Source organism: Cetorhinus maximus, unplaced genomic scaffold (genome assembly GCF_964194155.1).
Source record: "Cetorhinus maximus unplaced genomic scaffold, sCetMax3.hap1.1 HAP1_SCAFFOLD_1652, whole genome shotgun sequence".
Classification (NCBI taxonomy): domain Eukaryota; kingdom Metazoa; phylum Chordata; class Chondrichthyes; order Lamniformes; family Cetorhinidae; genus Cetorhinus; species Cetorhinus maximus.
The window spans coordinates 32,212-49,558 of record NW_027597592.1 but is presented as its reverse complement, the minus strand read 5'-3'; the positions used below and the strand labels follow the sequence as shown (position 1 = coordinate 49,558).

The window sequence follows — 17,347 nt, the reverse complement described above, 5'->3', positions numbered from 1 at the left end:
GAGGAGGAAAGATTGTTAGTGAATGCCACCAAGGGAAGGCAACAAGGTTGGACTGGCTATATTCTAAGGCATGAGAACTTGCTAAAGAAGGTGGTTGAAGGGAGATTAGAGTGACGTAGAACAAGGGGGAGAAAGAGAATGCCGATGTTGGACAACTTCAAATTGAAAATTAGGAGGCTCCTACAAGCAACTGAAGAGGAAAGCGCAAGACTGCGAGGCGTGGAGAGATGAGCAGAGGGACTGCCTTTTGGTAGATTACCACAACTGCTCTGGGTTATTTACGGTCACTGTCCAGTGACTCTCAGTAGAAAGTATGAGTGAATTGGCAATATCATAATCAAAGAGTTTGAATACACTGTCTAACTCTTTAGCACAAAATGTCAAGAGTTATTTTCTTAAGAGTTTTTTCATAATTGAAGATTATTGAAGTCCCAAACCAGTTAAATAAGGCTATGAATAACTAGAGGTTCTGCCAGCTGTTTCATTCCCATCGTAGTTCTGAAATTTTTGAACGAAAATTGTACCTCGTTCAGAAGTTAATCTGACCCACTCACACTCTGAAAGAATATTTCACTCCTTATTACGGGACCCTTAGCTTTATAAATAGACACATTGGGCTGGATTTTGGGTACTGAGGAGGGTCAGTGAGGACATTTCCCGGCTTGCGGATCTGCCTTGGTAAACGGTGCCCAATACACACACATTTTGGCCCCGAGGGGTTGGGTGTGGGATGGAGTTTTTCCCACCATCCCAGAAGCAGTGTGTGTGCAGCCGCAGGATAGGCAAGTGCCGAGGCGGGCCAGTTAGAAGGCCCACCTCGATTTTATGGGACGTGGTCCCAGTTGTGATGAAGATTTTAGGTCCTAGCCCTCACCCCTCACACCCGCCTCCATCTCCCAGCCCCCATGGTCCCTTATACCTTCCATGCCAACTCATGCCTCCCAGCCATCCCCATGATTCCTCATACTGCCTGTGCCAAATTATACCCCTTCCATAAAAACAAAAAACTACTGCGGATGCTGGAAATCCAAAACAAAAATAGAATTACCTGGAAAAACTTAGCAGGTCTGGCAGCATCGGCGGAGAAGAAAAGACTTGATGTTTCGAGTCCTCATGACCCTTCCTGCCCATTTACCCATATACACTTATGCACACAACCAAAGAGCCATATCGTAACAATGGCAAGAGTGGAACTGCTGAAAGAAAATAAAACATTCATTCGCAAATCATCTTCAATATGAATAATAGAGGCTTCAAAAACTTCACACCTCTTAACCTTGCCTAAATAAACACTGAGACATTAACAAAAGAGATCACTGAAATAACAATTTATTGTAACCACTTAATGATGCCAATCAAGCAAAGTGAACAGTTCACTTCAGTAGCCAAAACAGAACTCCTGCTGAGCTAATGTTTTTATTGGTCTGGGCACCTAGCCAAGCATGCATCATGAGAGTTGGCTGTGAGCCCATAGCAATGAAAACATTAGCTCCGGTGGTTCCGTTTTGTAAATGGTGTTTTTTTTCCCCCTCTTAGAAAGTGAGTATTGGTCTACCCTGAATTACAGCTGCTAACCCACTCTTGAATCATTCACGTGAGTTTGTCTTCGGCCCATGGGGTGAAGTGTTTCTGTCGTTTTCTGTAAGATGGTGGTCTGCCTTTCGCTCTTGATTACTCTTTGGGTTGAGCAGCATATGTTCTGTTATGGTGAACCTTTAACCATCATAGATTAACTGAGCAATGCCAGAGGAGAGCTAATCAGGTGACACAGTTTTTCTCAGGACTGTTGCACTGTTCTGAGGAATAATGTTGGAAGCATCATTCTGCTACTAAGGTGAAACTGTACCCTTTTAAGGACACAAAGTCCAGTAGCTTGTAAATAAACAGAGGCTGAGGTCAGTCAGAGTTTAATTGCTACTGCGTAAGGCTACTGGGGTCAGTGAGAGTTTAATTGCTGTTTGGTTAGATTGGAATATGCTCATTAGTTTCAGGCTATCATTTAGAAGCATTCAGCCCCTTAAAGACTGTTCTGCATCTGTAACGTAGTGTGATGCCTGCACAGGCTGATTTACAGTTTCTATGCGCTGTTGTGATAACACAATTAGTTTTCAGCACCTGTGGGTCAACAATGAGGAAAGGGACTACAGTTATCCTGCTGCTGGCTTCGGAAGTGTACAATGATGTCAGGTGAAAACAGGAGCCATGTTCAGTGTTACCCCTGGTCGAAAAATTCAGTACTAGTCACGGTTGCACGTAAGGAATGGTTAGTTGGGTGATGAGCAGCTGGAGGGGCCACTGTCTGTCAAATGGTCCTGTGGGGAAAGAGAGAGAATGAAGGGATTAGAAAAAGGGGCAAGAAACCCAGCAGACACCAGTCATCTCCATTTCAGTTTATGCACATTCTTTTGTTTTCAGCAACAGGCAAACTTGATCCCGGGGTTGAATTTAAATGCCCTGGGGATTTTCTCGTCGGGACTGCCGGTGCTTCCATCGACAAGTAGGCCCCGTGGAGCTGCTCCTTCCTACAGTCCGTTTGCGGTGAGTGTCCTTCTCTTCTTCACTGCTTCTAGTCGCTTATAGCAAACGGACGGACTTTGCTATAAATCATGGGGAGCTGGGATCATCATCTCACAGCCTGAAGGCGTGTGTCCCTGCGCAGCAAAACTGCATATTATTATGGGGTGCAGGTCCTGGTGCAGATTATTATGGGGTGCAGGTCCCGGTGCAGATTATTATGGGGTGCAGGTCCCGGTGCAGATTATTATGGGGTGCAGGTCCCGGTGCAGATTATTATGGGGTGCAGGTCCCGGTGCAGATTATTATGGGGTGCAGGTCCCGGTACAGATTATTATGGGGTGCAGGTCCCGGTGCAGATTATTATGGGGTGCAGGTCCCGGTGCAGATTATTATGGGGTGCAGGTCCCGGTGCAGATTATTATGGGGTGCAGGTCTCGGTGCAGATTATTATGGGGTGCAGGTCCCGGTGCAGATTATTATGGGGTGCAGGTCCCGGTACAGATTATTATGGGGTGCAGGTCCCGGTGCAGATTATTATGGGGTGCAGGTCCCGGTGCAGATTATTATGGGGTGCAGGTCCCGGTGCAGATTATTATGGGGTGCAGGTCCCGGTGCAGATTATTATGGGGTGCAGGTCCCGGTGCAGATTATTATGGGGTGCATGTTCTGGTGCAGATTATTATGGGGTGCTGGTCCCGGTGCAGATTATTATGGGGTGCTGATCCCGGTGCAGATTATTATGGGGTGCTGGTCCCGGTGCAGATTATTATGGGGTGCAGGCCCCGGTGCAGATTATTATGGGGTGCAGGCCCCGGTGCAGATTATTATGGGGTGCAGGCCCCGGTGCAGATTATTATGGGGTGCAGGCCCCGGTGCAGATTATTATGGGGTGCAGGCCCCGGTGCAGATTATTATGGGGTGCAGGCCCCGGTGCAGATTATTATGGGGTGCAGGCCCCGGTGCAGATTATTATGGGGTGCAGGTTCCGGTGCAAATTATTATGGGGTGCAGGTCCCGGTGCAGATTATTATGGGGTGCAGGTCCCGGTGCAGATTATTATGGGGTGCAGGTCCCGGTGCAGATTATTATGGGGTGCAGGTCCCGGTGCAGATTATTATGGGGTGCAGGTCCCGGTGCAGATTATTATGGGGTGCAGGTCCCGGTGCAGATTATTATGGGGTGCAGGTCCCGGTGCAGATTATTATGGGGTGCAGGTCCCGGTGCAGATTATTATGGGGTGCAGGTCCCGGTGCAGATTATTATGGGGTGCATGTTCTGGTGCAGATTATTATGGGGTGCTGGTCCCGGTGCAGATTATTATGGGGTGCTGGTCCCGGTGCAGATTATTATGGGGTGCTGGTCCCGGTGCAGATTATTATGGGGTGCAGGCCCCGGTGCAGATTATTATGGGGTGCAGGCCCCGGTGCAGATTATTATGGGGTGCAGGCCCCGGTGCAGATTATTATGGGGTGCAGGCCCCGGTGCAGATTATTATGGGGTGCAGGCCCCGGTGCAGATTATTATGGGGTGCAGGCCCCGGTGCAGATTATTATGGGGTGCAGGCCCCGGTGCAGATTATTATGGGGTGCAGGCCCCGGTGCAGATTATTATGGGGTGCAGGCCCCGGTGCAGATTATTATGGGGTGCAGGCCCCGGTGCAGATTATTATGGGGTGCAGGCCCCGGTGCAGATTATTATGGGGTGCAGGCCCCGGTGCAGATTATTATGGGGTGCAGGCCCCGGTGCAGATTATTATGGGGTGCAGGCCCCGGTGCAGATTATTATGGGGTGCAGGCCCCGGTGCAGATTATTATGGGGTGCAGGCCCCGGTGCAGATTATTATGGGGTGCAGGCCCCGGTGCAGATTATTATAGGGTGCAGGCCCCGGTGCAGATTATTATGGGGTGCAGGCCCCGGTGCAGATTATTATGGGGTGCAGGCCCCGGTGCAGATTATTATGGGGTGCAGGCCCCGGTGCAGATTATTATGGGGTGCAGGCCCCGGTGCAGATTATTATGGGGTGCAGGCCCCGGTGCAGATTATTATGGGGTGCAGGCCCCGGTGCAGATTATTATGGGGTGCAGGCCCCGGTGCAGATTATTATGGGGTGCAGGCCCCGGTGCAGATTATTATGGGGTGCAGGCCCCGGTGCAGATTATTATGGGGTGCAGGCCCCGGTGCAGATTATTGTGGGGTGCAGGCCCCAGTACAGAGTATTACGCGAGCCCCCCTCGACGGTGCTGGGTATTATGGAATGGAGTCCTCCCATGCAGGGTATTATTGGATGAAGACTCCCTGCCAACCTTTGTGCAGGGTGTTACGGATGGAGCCCCTCATCCCTGGTACAGGGTATTATGGGATGGAGAAGCCCCCAGTGCATTGTGGGATGGAGAGTGCACACATTTCCCAGAGAGCTCTGACCAGGATGTCTGACTCATTTTGTAGTTTAAGATAGGGAATAAGAAAAGGTCACTTGCCAACAAAAGGCTTCTTATTCTTTTGGTGCCTCCTTGTGCCTGAGAGTTCCTATCAAGCCCATAATTACCAACATTGGCTGACAAAATGTTGCTACTGGTGGTCTAAATCTTGCTTGGCTTCCATTCTACAGGTCCTGACAGCTCTCTGGCCCAAATGGCCATTCTCACTGTGTGATCCTAGACCGTGAGTGTTGATAGCTAATCTTGATCCTGTCCTCACCTAAGTTTGACACATGCACTTACCAGGGATGAATCCTGCCAGCTACAGACCCATTGGCCTGACTCTATTGAGTGGAATATGGTGCGAAAACTGCTCTTAAGTGAGGGGGAGCACAGTTCCTGGAGGAGAAATCTGCCCTGACCAACCTCATTGACGTTTTTTTGATGCAAAGATATTCCAATTTGACTGGCTTAAGCTAACATAAGCATCTAATATTAAACTTCTATTCAATGAATAGAAGTTGTTTTCATTTATATATTGCCTTTCACGTCCTTGAAACATCCAAATGTGCTTCATAGTCAGAGGCATTTTCTAAATTGTAATCAGCAAGATCCCACAAATAGCAAATAAAATTTGAACCAGTTAATGAATAATGTTGTTTGAGGGATAAATATTGGCCAGGACACTAGAAAACATCCTTGCAGCTCTTCAAGTTGTGCAGTCGAACATTTTACATTCACATGAGCAGGTGGAGTAGTGTTAGCTTGGAATTATGTGCTCAAGTTCTGGAAGGGGAGATGGTGGCATAGTGGTAATGTTACTAGAGTATTAATCCGGACTAATGCTCTAGGGACATGGGTTCAAATCCTATCACGGCAGCTTGTGGAATTTTAATTCATTTAATTCCTTTGTAAAAAGTAAATCTGGAATTGAGAAGCTTAGTAATAGTGATTGTGAAACTATGATGAAAACCCATCTAGTTCACTATTGCCCTCTAGGGAATGAAATCTGCCATCCTTACCTGGTGTGGCCTACATGTGTCCCCAGACTCGCAGCAATGTGATTGACAATTAACTGCCCTGAAAGGCAATTACGATTGGGCAACAAATGCTGGCCTCGCCGGTGACACCCATATCCCATGAAATGATAAAAATAAGCCTTCTGCCTCGGGCGCGAGGATATTCAGCGGCCAAGCAGACTTTGGTAATTCCTTTCGAGTTTTGATTTGGAAAGACAAAGCTACAAATGTGTGTATTTCAGTTCCAGTGAGGCACTGCCTGCTGGGTTCAGTAACTTGGTCTTCAGCAGGATTTGTCATGAAAGGAGAAGAAGCCTCATACCTGCTTGGAGTTGTCACGTGGTGTAGAATTTTTTTATAAATAAGATAAAGAAACTTAATGTCTTCAAAAAACGCATTGGACATCACTGCATCTTGGCAGGACCTGAGCAGGAAAGAGCACGAAAACGTATCTGAATTTTATCTCCAAGTCTGTTTTGAGAATAGCTGGCAGATAAACACGAAGGCCAGAAGGTGCCAATTGTAGCAGATCACAGCTCATTCCAGTAATGTCCCTACCTGCTCGCTTAATGGAGGCAACCTGTGTTAAAGGTTGACCTGCAGGCACTTCAGGCATTCATCTACCACTGCTACCAATGGTCATTTCTAGGTTTTATCAGTTGTTAAATGGGGGTGAACGTTGATACTGGATCTTGGAGTCAGCATGAATTACAACACTGAGATTTATTAAACTGAAGATCCAAAAAGCTGCAGTTGATGGGTTTGGGATTTGCTGGAGGATTGGGGTAGAAAAGGGTCATTTTGTATACTTATTGGAAAGTTCTGAAAGAAGGTGGAAGGAATTGTACCTTCTGTAAATGATCAGCTCCACACTTTGACTGCTGTTGGATGGTGCACATAGATCCTATCATGCCCACCTCACTGCTGAAGGAAAAGGGTTCTGAGTCTTCACAATGAGTTGGGAGCAGTCCATTGTTGCTTTCAAACAGGTATCGGTTAATGTGAGGGGATACTTCACATCTAAGAGGCTAACCTATAGGATAGTAAGGAAAAGTCACTGACACTGTTAGACCCAGAGGCTGTTTGGATTGTGGGGATAAAGTTTTAGGGTATTCACTTCATCATTTACCAGAGTCAAATATTGTTGCAGATAATGTATTGACTCTTAATTATAAGAGAAACCTGAGGTTTCACGTTGGTCCAACGTCTGACCAATTATTGTCCTCTACTCTGTTATCCAACTGAGCAGGTTCATTATGTTGTAGTCTGAGTTTCATTCTGAAGGACTTTTCAGGTTTCTGGCATCCGTTGTATTCTGTTTTTATTTTTATTTTATGCTGAAGGTCTGTGCTTCCATGTCATGTTCAAACTGGGCCTTTAATTCAGCACCGATGTTAGGACAGTGAAACCTGACAGCCAATGTACTTGTGCTTTACACACAGCTCACATTATTATCATGCTAGATTTCTTTCTTCTGTCACTGTCAGTGTGGTGGTCTCTGCCCTCCCCCGCCCCTTTCTCTCTCCGTCCCGCCCTCTTTTTTTCTTTCTCGCTCTTGCTCGCGCTCTCTCTCTCTCTCTCTCTCTCTCTATTTACCCCTCACACCATCTGTTTCCCTCGGTCCCTCCAGTTTCTCTCACGTACTCTCCAGCCCTCCCATCTCTCTCCTCTCTTTGCCCTCGTCCCCCCACCCCCCCTCGCGCTTCTTTCTCTCTTGTTCACGGTACGCCTATCTCACTCTTGCGCGCTTGCTCTCATTTCAGCTTACTACTACTTCTATTTCACTGTTTTGATCTACGTCACTTTTTCTGTCTTTCTTTATCTCCATCTCACTCTATCCCTCTTTCTTAAATATCTCTTTATCTCTGTCTCTCACGCTTTTCCACCTTCTTCTCAATCTGTCTTTTTTCTTTCCCTTTATTTCACTCTGCCTATCTCTACACATTGATTTGTTTCTCTATCTCACACTGTCAGAATTTGGATAACCTATGCCCACAGTAGAATGGATTGAGACACATTTTACACAATGCAGATAGGCAGGAGTTTCTTTACACCAGCCTGATCTGCACTGAGATCAAATGGTCTAGTATCCTCATCAGCGCCCAGTCCCAGTGTTTGTGCGTGTTACATTCAGCAGGTCTTGTCCGAGTGCCACTAGAGGTAGCAGGTCACCTGATTCCTGTTTCAAAATGACCCTCGATTGAAGGAGAGGTGAGTAATTTTTAAGAATGTAATAAATATAACTACTTTTACCAAACCGGGAATGACTGATGTCTTTTTCCTCTCCTAATGTAGAGTCAACTGTGCTACCCGGGTGGTCTGTATAGTACACCAGCAGTCGGTACAATGGCCCAGCCGTATTCTGTAAGTGCCATACCCTGAACATGTGCCAAGGAGGCACAACCTTGTACACGCGTATGTACCCACTCCTGCCCGCACACAGCTCTCGCTGACCCTTCCCCTCCACTGTCCTAACCCTTTCTGCTGCTCAATCTAGCAACATTAACCCATATACTGAAAAAACCTTCAGTTGCTGTAACTTCACTGCTATCTCTACAAAGCCCCAACCTCAGTCAAATGGTACCTTAAACGTACCAGATGGAAACATTACCAAGTACAACAACAACTCGCTTTTAACACTGTGAAGTGTTCATGGTGTGTCGCAGGAGCACTTCCAAACAAAGTTTGACACCAAGCCACAAAAAGAGATGTTAGGACAGGCGGTTGGAAGGTTGGCCAAAGAGGTGGGTTTGAAGGAGCATCTTGGAGAAGGTGGAAGGGTTTAGGGCAGGCAAAACCAGAGCTTAAGGTCGAGAAGGTTGAAGGCACGGCTGCCAGTGATGGGGTGAAGGGTGCAAGACGCCAAGCTTGGAAGAGTGCAGACAGCTCGGAGAGTCGTAGGGTAGGAGGAGGTAACGGATAAAGAAGAGTAAGGCCATATAGGGATTGTGAAACAATGATGAGACTTTTAAATTTTGAAGAGTTGCTAGACTGGGAGCTGTACGACAGCAAAGCATGGAAGTGAAGGGGGAATGGGACTTGGTGCAAGTTAAGATACGGGCAGCAGAGGCTTGGTTGAGCTGAAGATTATGGAGAGTTGAAATTGGGAGGTTGGCTAAGAGAGAATTGGAATTGTCGCATCTGGTGGTGACGAGCAATAATTTAAAGAGAAGGTGAGGGTTATAGAGCAGTGGACTGGGCTTGTGGGGCGGTGGACTGGCCAATGTTATGAATAGCAAGGCTTTGTTACATCTGAGTTAAGGTGTCAGTGAAAGGGGCTGGGCTATGATGCTCTGCCCTCCAGTTTGGGGGGTTGCTTTGGAGTAGTGAATGAGTTGAAACAAAGTTTACTAATAATCTGTGATGAATTTGTAAGATCCAAGGTTGAGATGGAAGTGATAGGACCAATTGTGGGGATGACTGCAGTTATGACAGTGAGTTCTCTGATTTGAGATTATCGGTCAGCTGTAGAGAGTATTTGGGTTTCCTTTTGAATGGCTCAGTCAGTGAATGCATTATACTGGTCATCCCTGCGTCATGTCTGTTGGTCCTGATCACCAATGAGGGGCAGAGTTGAGGGGATAGAGCACGTGTGGACTACAGGTTTTGCTTGACTCTGAAGCCCCACATTGCTGAACAATCTGCTGCCACTTACTGTGCAATCAGACTGGAAAAATTGAGCAAAAGGTGGACAGCAGCCTTTGGATTCGTGCCCCAGTGCGGGCCCGTGTCCGTAATGCCGTGTCCCAGTGCGGGCCCGTGTCCGTAATGCCGTGTCCCAGTGCGGGCCCGTGTCCGTAATGTCATGCCCCAGTGCGGGCCCGTGTCCGTAATGCCATGCCCCAGTGCGGGCCCGTGTCCGTAATGCCGTGTCCCAGTGCGGGCCCGTGTCCGTAATGCCGTGCCCCAGTGCGGGCCCGTGTCTATAATGCCATGCCCCAGTGCCGGCCCGTGTCTATAATGCCATGCCCCAGTGCGGGCCCGTGTCCGTAATGCCATGCCCCAGTGCGGGCCCGTGTTCGTAATGCCGTGTCCCAGTGCGGGCCCGTGTCCGTAATGCCGTGTCCCAGTGCGGGCCCGTGTCCTTATTGCCGTGTCCCAATGCAGGCCCGTGTCCGTAATGCCGTGTCCCAGTGCGGGCCCGTGTCCTTATTGCCGTGTCCCAATGCAGGCCCGTGTCCGTAATGCCGTGTCCCAGTGCGGGCCCGTGTCCGTAATGCCGTGTCCCAGTGCGGGCCCGTGTCCGTAATGCCGTGTCCCAGTGCGGGCCCGTGTCCGTAATGCAGTGTCCCAGTGCAGGCCCGTGCCCCAGTGCGGGCCCGTGCCCCAGTGCAGGCCCGTGTCTGTAATGCCGTGTCCCAGTGCGGGCGCGTGTCCGTAATGCCGTGTCCCAGTGCGGGCCCGTGTCTGTAATGCCATGCCCCAGTGCGGGCCCGTGTCCGTAATGCCGTGTCCAAATGCAGGCCCGTGTCCGTAATGCCGTGCCCCAACGCGGGCCCGTGTCCGTAATGCCATGCCCCAGTGCGGGCCCGTGTCCGTAATGCCATGTCCCAGTGCGGGCCCGTGTCCGTAATGCCATGCCCTAGTGCGGGCCCGTGTCCGTAATGCCATGCCCCAGTGCGGGCCCGTGTCCGTAATGCCATGCCCCAGTGCGGGCCCGTGTCCGTAATGCCATGCCCCAGTGCGGGCCCGTGCCCGTAATGCCATGCCCCAGTGCGGGCCCGTGTCTATAATGCCATGCCCCAACGCGGGCCCGTGCCCCAGTGTGGGCCCGTGTCCGTAATGCCATGCCCCAACGTGGGCCCGTGCCCCAGTGTGGGCCCGTGTCCGTAATGCCATGCCCCAACGCGGGCCCGTGTCTGTAATGCTGTGCCCCAGGCTGTGTTTACATCTTCAGAAGAGGACAGGAAAAGAAAAATATCTTGTCTCTGTGTTCGATGAACCAATCCCAGTGTGACAACTTTCCATACTATCTGGATTGACAAATGTGATGGATTGTCTCCCTGTTCTGTGGGTTGCTGGAGGTTAGGGAGCGAAGCATCAACTGAGCAATGCTCAACCTCAGCCCTTAATTGTCATGAAAATATTTACCTGCAGAGAAACCCTGGGTTAGATGTTGGCCTTTCACCTCTCAGATCTGCCATTCAAAACCATCTCTGATTGGTGAGATCAAAGTCTCCTCTTCTGATGGGATGTGAACGGCACGGAGCACAAAATTGCCACTAAATTGGTTAGCTCACTGGAGGCTGCAGGATGGCTTATGCAGGGGATAGAAAACAACAAAACAATGGAGTAACAGAGAGCATTTCTGAGCACTGTATAATAGAGAGAGCTTTACTCTGTATCTAACCTATGCTGTACCTGCCCTGAGTATGTTTGGGACTGTGTGGAAGGAACTTTACTCTGACTAATCTTGAGCTCCATTTCCATTACTAGTGGTCCTTGTAGAAATGAGTGGAAAATTCACAAGAAAACAGATGTACAGGTCGAATACCCTTTATCCGTACATCTAAAAATCGAACACCTTTTTGAACAGCTATGCAGTTAATTTGTATGTTAATTATAATATGATATTACAAGTGCAATAAGTGTTAACAGGTAAGAAGTAGGTGTGTGAGAGCTTGGCAACTGGAGAAACAATTTGTAGACTGTAGCTGGCCTAGGCTTAGCCTACTGTAATGAAGTAGGCCTAAGGTGTATATACGGTAGATTCGAAAACTGAAAATATCTGAATACCAAAACGCAATCAGCCCCAGGGGTTTCAGATAAAGGATACTCAAACCCATGTTAAAAGTGCAACTACACTGGTGAGGCTTGACTGGTGTATTTTGAGCTGCTGAAGATTACATGGTAACAGAGATCTGTAGTTACTGATCCTTTTGTTATGGAACACACTAAAGCCTATGGAGAACTCCTGTCTTTTTCTCTACACTCTGCTATAGTGTCTGCAGCTGTCTCCAAAGTTCTTCTATGAAGTCATTGGAAGTACATTGGTACAATACTGCAGAGTCAAAATCTACTCCCAGCAGTGAGGCAATGCAAACATACAGAAAGGGTGGAGGAGTGAAAAGATACATAGAAAATAGGAGCAGGAGTAGATCATTCAGCCCTTCGAGCCTGCTCCGCCATTCAATACGATCATGGTTGATCCTCTATTTCAATGCTATGCTCCTGCTCTATCCCGATACCTCTTGATGCTTTTTAAAGTCCAGAAATCTACCTATTTCCTCCTTAAATATATTCAGTGGCCTGGCCTCCACAGCCCTCTGTGGTAGAGAATTCCACAGGTTCACCACCCTCTGAGTAAAGAAATTTCTCCTCATCTCACTCCTAAATGGCCTACCACGTATCCTAAGTCTGTGACCTCTTGTTCTAGACCCCCAACCAGAGGGAACATCATCCCTGCATCTAGTCTGTCCATCCCTTTCAGAATTTTATACATTTCAATGAGATCCCCTCTCATTCTTCTAAACTCCAGTGAATACAGGCCTAGTCGGCCAAATCTCTCCTCATGAGACAATCCTGCCATTCCAGGAATCAGTCTGATGAACCTTTGTTGCACTCCCTTTATGGTAAGTATATCCTTTCTTAGGTTAGGAGACCAAAATTGCACACACTACTCCAGGTATGGTCTCACCAAGGCCCTGTACAGTTGCAGTAAGACATCCTTGCTCCTGTATTCACGTCCTCTCGCAATGAAGGCCAACATACCATTTGCCACCTAAACTGCTTGCTGCACCTGCATGCTTGCTTTCAGTGATTGGTGTACAAGGATACCAGGTCCCTTTGTACATCAACATTTCACAATCTATCAACATTTAAATAATACTCTGCCATTCTATTTTTCCTACTGAAGTGGATAACTTCTTTATCCACTTTATACTGCATCTGCCATGTATTTGCTCCCTCGCTCAACTTGTCTAAATTGCCTTGAAGCCTCTTAACATCCTCTACACCACTCACATTCCCACCTAGTTTTGTGTCACCAGCAAACTTGAAAATATTACATTTGGTTCCCTCATCTAAATCATTGATATGTATTGTGAATAGCTGGGGCGCAAGCACTGATTCCTGTCGTACCCCACTAGTCACCGCCTGCCACTCCAAAAAAAACCCATTTATTCCTATTCTCTGTTTCCTGCCTGTTAATCAATTCTCAATCCATGCCAATATATTACCCTCAATCCCATGTGCTTTAATTTTACACACTAACCTCTTATTTGGGACTTTATCAAAAGCTTTCTGAAAATCCAAATATACCACATCCACTGGTTCTCCCTTACCTATTCTGCTAGTTATGTCCTCAAAAAACTCTAGTAGGTTTGTCAAACATGATTTCCTTTTCATAAATCAGTGTTGACTTTGTCTAATCCCATTGGTATTTTCTAAGTGTCCTTAGAGGAGAGGCCATTCCCAAAGGAAGTATGGGAACACTAGAGAAAAAGGAAAGAATGAGAGGAAGAAATGAAACAGGCAGCAGACCTGAGAGCAGAAATTTCATATGAAACACATTGGCCCCATTAGTCCACTCCAGCAGGAGTGAGCTCAGGCCCATGCCAGTGCTGAGCTCTGATCAAAGGTCTCCACACCAGGTCATCGCACCTCCCCATGGACGCTGACAAGTCCCTCCCCCACCTGTGGAGCGTGCCAAGGGGCTGCCAGTCTAATGACCTCTCCATGGGCCAAAGCACCAAGATCTTCTCCAATGCCGTACCCAGGCCAGGAGCCTGTGGTCTGTTGTGAGGAGCACAGTGTTACTCCAGGTGGATCCTTTTGCCCCCTGTACGCTGGTGAGCTACCTGATCCCTTTTATTAAACAGAAGAAGTGTTGTTATTGTGGCTGATGATTTTAACTAGGGAGAAAAGTTCTGGCACACGCACAAGGCTTTCAAATGGGCTTGTCAAACTCCAGCCCTACACCAGGGTTTTTGTTAAAACAGCTGCCAGTGTTTGATATTGGAATATGAGCTTCCTGCTGCCTTCATTTCTGATGTGTGCGGAGCTCAGACACTGATGCATCCATGGCTCAAGGCCCTATATTCACTCTCACTCCATGATCAGAATTTGTACTGGCATTCCTGGATGGTGAGGGCAAAGTCAATCAGACTGCTCCTTTGTGTGTGTGCACCTGTGTTGAGGGGTGTCACAACTTAGTGAGATGATGGAGCCCAGCATAGCAGTAACCCTGGTAGGGGAGGGGAGATGTATCTAGTTTAAATGTGTCGCAGTACAGAGACTCTGAGAATCCCAGAGGGACTCTGCTCATCACTGTCTTAACACTCGGTGAATTCCAGACAGTGAGTCAGTGACAATGAGGGGCATCAGTTTAAATCCCATTGGTGAGTACATCCATTTGGCAAGATGGACGGGCCCCAGTCACTGCAGAGACTGCACTCGTGTGGCAATGCTTGAAATAGGTGGATGCCACCACTTTAATGGGAAATGCATACATCAACTTGCTATAGCCCAGTGCCAGTGCTGTAGCGTAATGTAAAAAGGTATATGGTCTCTCACCATGCCAGTTTATCGAGGTAATTCAAGACCTGGCCATCTGTCTTGCATGTCGAGGGTCACCAGGGTCAGTCTCCCTCTGTTGCTCAGTCTCTGTGCTGTGTGCCCTTCTTTAGTTGTCCAGGGTGTTGCCATGTTGTATTTAACTTTGTTTTTCAATGTTGGTTTTCCAGCGTGAGTTCGACGCAGAGTTAAACTCACTATGCTGTATCGCAATATCAGCCCCAACCTCAGGAATTCCCCTGACTGTAGTAGGGTGAGGTTTCTCTCGCCACCAGTCCTGAGGAACCCCTTCCCCCAACCATTCTCCAAACCAAAACCCCTTTGTGACCACATGGAGCCTGGATAAGTATATCATAGAGACCCTGATAGCAGTGGACAGAGAAGGCTTTCCTCATCAGTCTGTGTCGAGTTGGAATCCAGGTCCCAGGATATGGTTTTGTGTGCAACATACTCCTGGTTCCTTGGCTTTCAGTGGCTTGTCAGCTGACAGTCATCATATTTCTACTGCATTCTCCAGCTGTCCTTCCAATTAATACAAAGTTGAGTATCAGTGGCACTTGGCTATCATTTCTTTTCATAGAATCATAAAATCTTACAGTACAACCCATTCTACCTGTACTGTACCATGACTCACTGGGGATAGTGCGCTGCAATATCAAGCCCCACTGCTCCCTGAGCCACGACAAATGTGAAGATGTTTGATCAACCCACCTAATTGTTTAATTTAGGTTAACAAAATACGAGCACCAGGTTTGTAAACTTAATAAGTAAATAACTGTTTATTGAACAAACTATCATTAACCAGTGGCAAAAGAAATATGAACTGCTAATTTCTAACTCTATAACCTAAACTCTACCCCTTCTTAAATCCCTATACACACATACAAGACGCACAAGACACTCAAAAACATGGATTTTAAGGGTGGGATAAAACAGTTCCATAGCACGAACTCCGGAGTACAGGATTCGATGGGTTGATTTTGATCGATGTCTTCCAAATTCCTTTCAGTTCTCTGTTGATGACATGAGATGGTCTTCCAGCGCTTTCAGTCTTTAGTTCACTGGTTGAGCACTTGCCTTTCAATGTCTCTAACAGTGATTTTCCCCTTTGCCTCTTGACAGGAGTTTTCAGAGAGAGAGAGCAAGTGATAGAGATATGAGGAGAAAAGGCCAGCTAGCTATTATTGTAGAATTACTGGAATCTTACACACACAGGAGAGAGAGGCTTTAAGTCTTTATCCTTTCAGGCTAGGAGCTATTCTGCTGCAGTGCTGTCGCACAAACCTCGGTCACCTGGTCAGGAGCCAATTAAAATGCTGCCAGGCGATTCCCCATTAGACAGGACTCCTCCTCTGCACGTCCTGTCTTTCATAGCATGCTTTGTTCCCAGACAGCAACATTGTATATATCCCTCTCTCTTTTCCAGTGGACAGGTCCTTCAAAATGCAGCCATTGTAATTTTAATGCCCAGTCCAACAGAAATAACAAGATATGTTCTTTACATGCCTCCACCCTTAAATGAGATGAAATGCCATTTCAAAAATGCGTTTCATCACAAGGCATGCGACACATGGACAACAAAACATGAGACTTACTTACATTCATCATCCCTCCCCCTTACATAATCGTCAGCATTTCTTATCCCTTTAACTTATTTTAGTATTTTACACCCAGGACAACGCATCCGTGATCACATTATCTTTGCCAGCAATGTCGGCATCTTTACGTTGAATGGTTGAAACAATAGACTCCATCTAAACAGTCTCGCATTTCAAGTTTTAAATTTTCCAATAAACGCCAGCGGATTATGGTCAGTGTAGATTACTGTTTCTTTGTTATCGTGTCGGACATAAATTTCAAAGTGTTGAAGGGATAACAACAATGCTAGAGTTTCTTTTTCTACTGTAGAGTACTTCCTCTGATATTGATTTAGTTTCTTGGAGAAGCACCCCACCCGCTTCTCTATCCCTAATTGATCATCTTGTAATAGGACTGCACCTACTCCCAAGTCGCTAGCATCAATTGCCATTTTAAAAGGTTTGGTAAAGTCAGGAGTGGCCAACACTGGTTTTCATTTATTAAAATTGCCTTCAGCTTTTCAAAGGCTGCTTGGCATTCTGCTGTTTTCTGTTTTCTTAACAAATTGCTGAGAGGTACAGCTATTGTGCTGAAGTTAGGCACAAACTTCCGACAAAACCCACACATTCCCAAAAACCTCATGATTTCTCGTGCTACTGTATATGCTCCTGTGAGTCTTTCTAGAAACTTGGACACATAATCCAACATGGAGGATTCGTCTTTCTGCTTTAGAAACCTTTCCTTAATCACGTTTAATGGACCTCTTATTTCATGACCATAGATCAGTTCCAATGGACTAAATCCAGTAGGTTCATTCGGAGAATTTCTGGTAGCAAATTTTAAGAAATCTAATCTTTTGTCCCAATCCTTTGGGTATTCATGGCAATAGGTCTTAATCATGGTTTTGAGAATCTGATGGTATCTCTGTAAAGCTTCCCTTGTGTCTGTGGGTGATAGGCGGTAGACTTTAGTTGTTTGATACCCAAACTGCTGATTATGTCCTGGAAAATTTTAGACATGAAGTTAGAACTTGGTCAGATTGTATTTCAATTGGTAAGACATTATGAGTAAAAAACTTGAGTTAACTTTTCCACTACCACCTTAATTGTAATTGTCCTTAAAGGAATAGCTTCATGAAATCAGATTGTAAGGATATACTGATGTCCTGCTTTCGTTTTGGGTAATGGTCCTACACAATCTACTAATACCCAACTGAATGGTCCTTCAAAAACTGGTATGTGTATTAAAGGTGCTGGTTTGATTACATGTTGAGGTTTACCTACTACCTGACATGTATGACAC

General features: G+C 46.8%; 1 protein-coding gene across 1 annotated transcript in view; it reads left to right on the top strand.

Moving 5' to 3' along the window:
* Positions 1–17,347, top strand: part of LOC144676509 (insulin-like growth factor 2 mRNA-binding protein 2) — a gene marked incomplete at its 3' end in the record, with an annotated part of 55,591 nt that overhangs the window by 20,594 nt on the left and 17,650 nt on the right. Inside the window, exons 6-7 of the mRNA XM_078536906.1 lie at positions 2,416–2,538; positions 8,249–8,317. Coding sequence (XP_078393032.1) covers positions 2,416–2,538; positions 8,249–8,317 — 192 coding nt within the window. The remainder of the gene's footprint in view (positions 1–2,415; positions 2,539–8,248; positions 8,318–17,347) is intronic.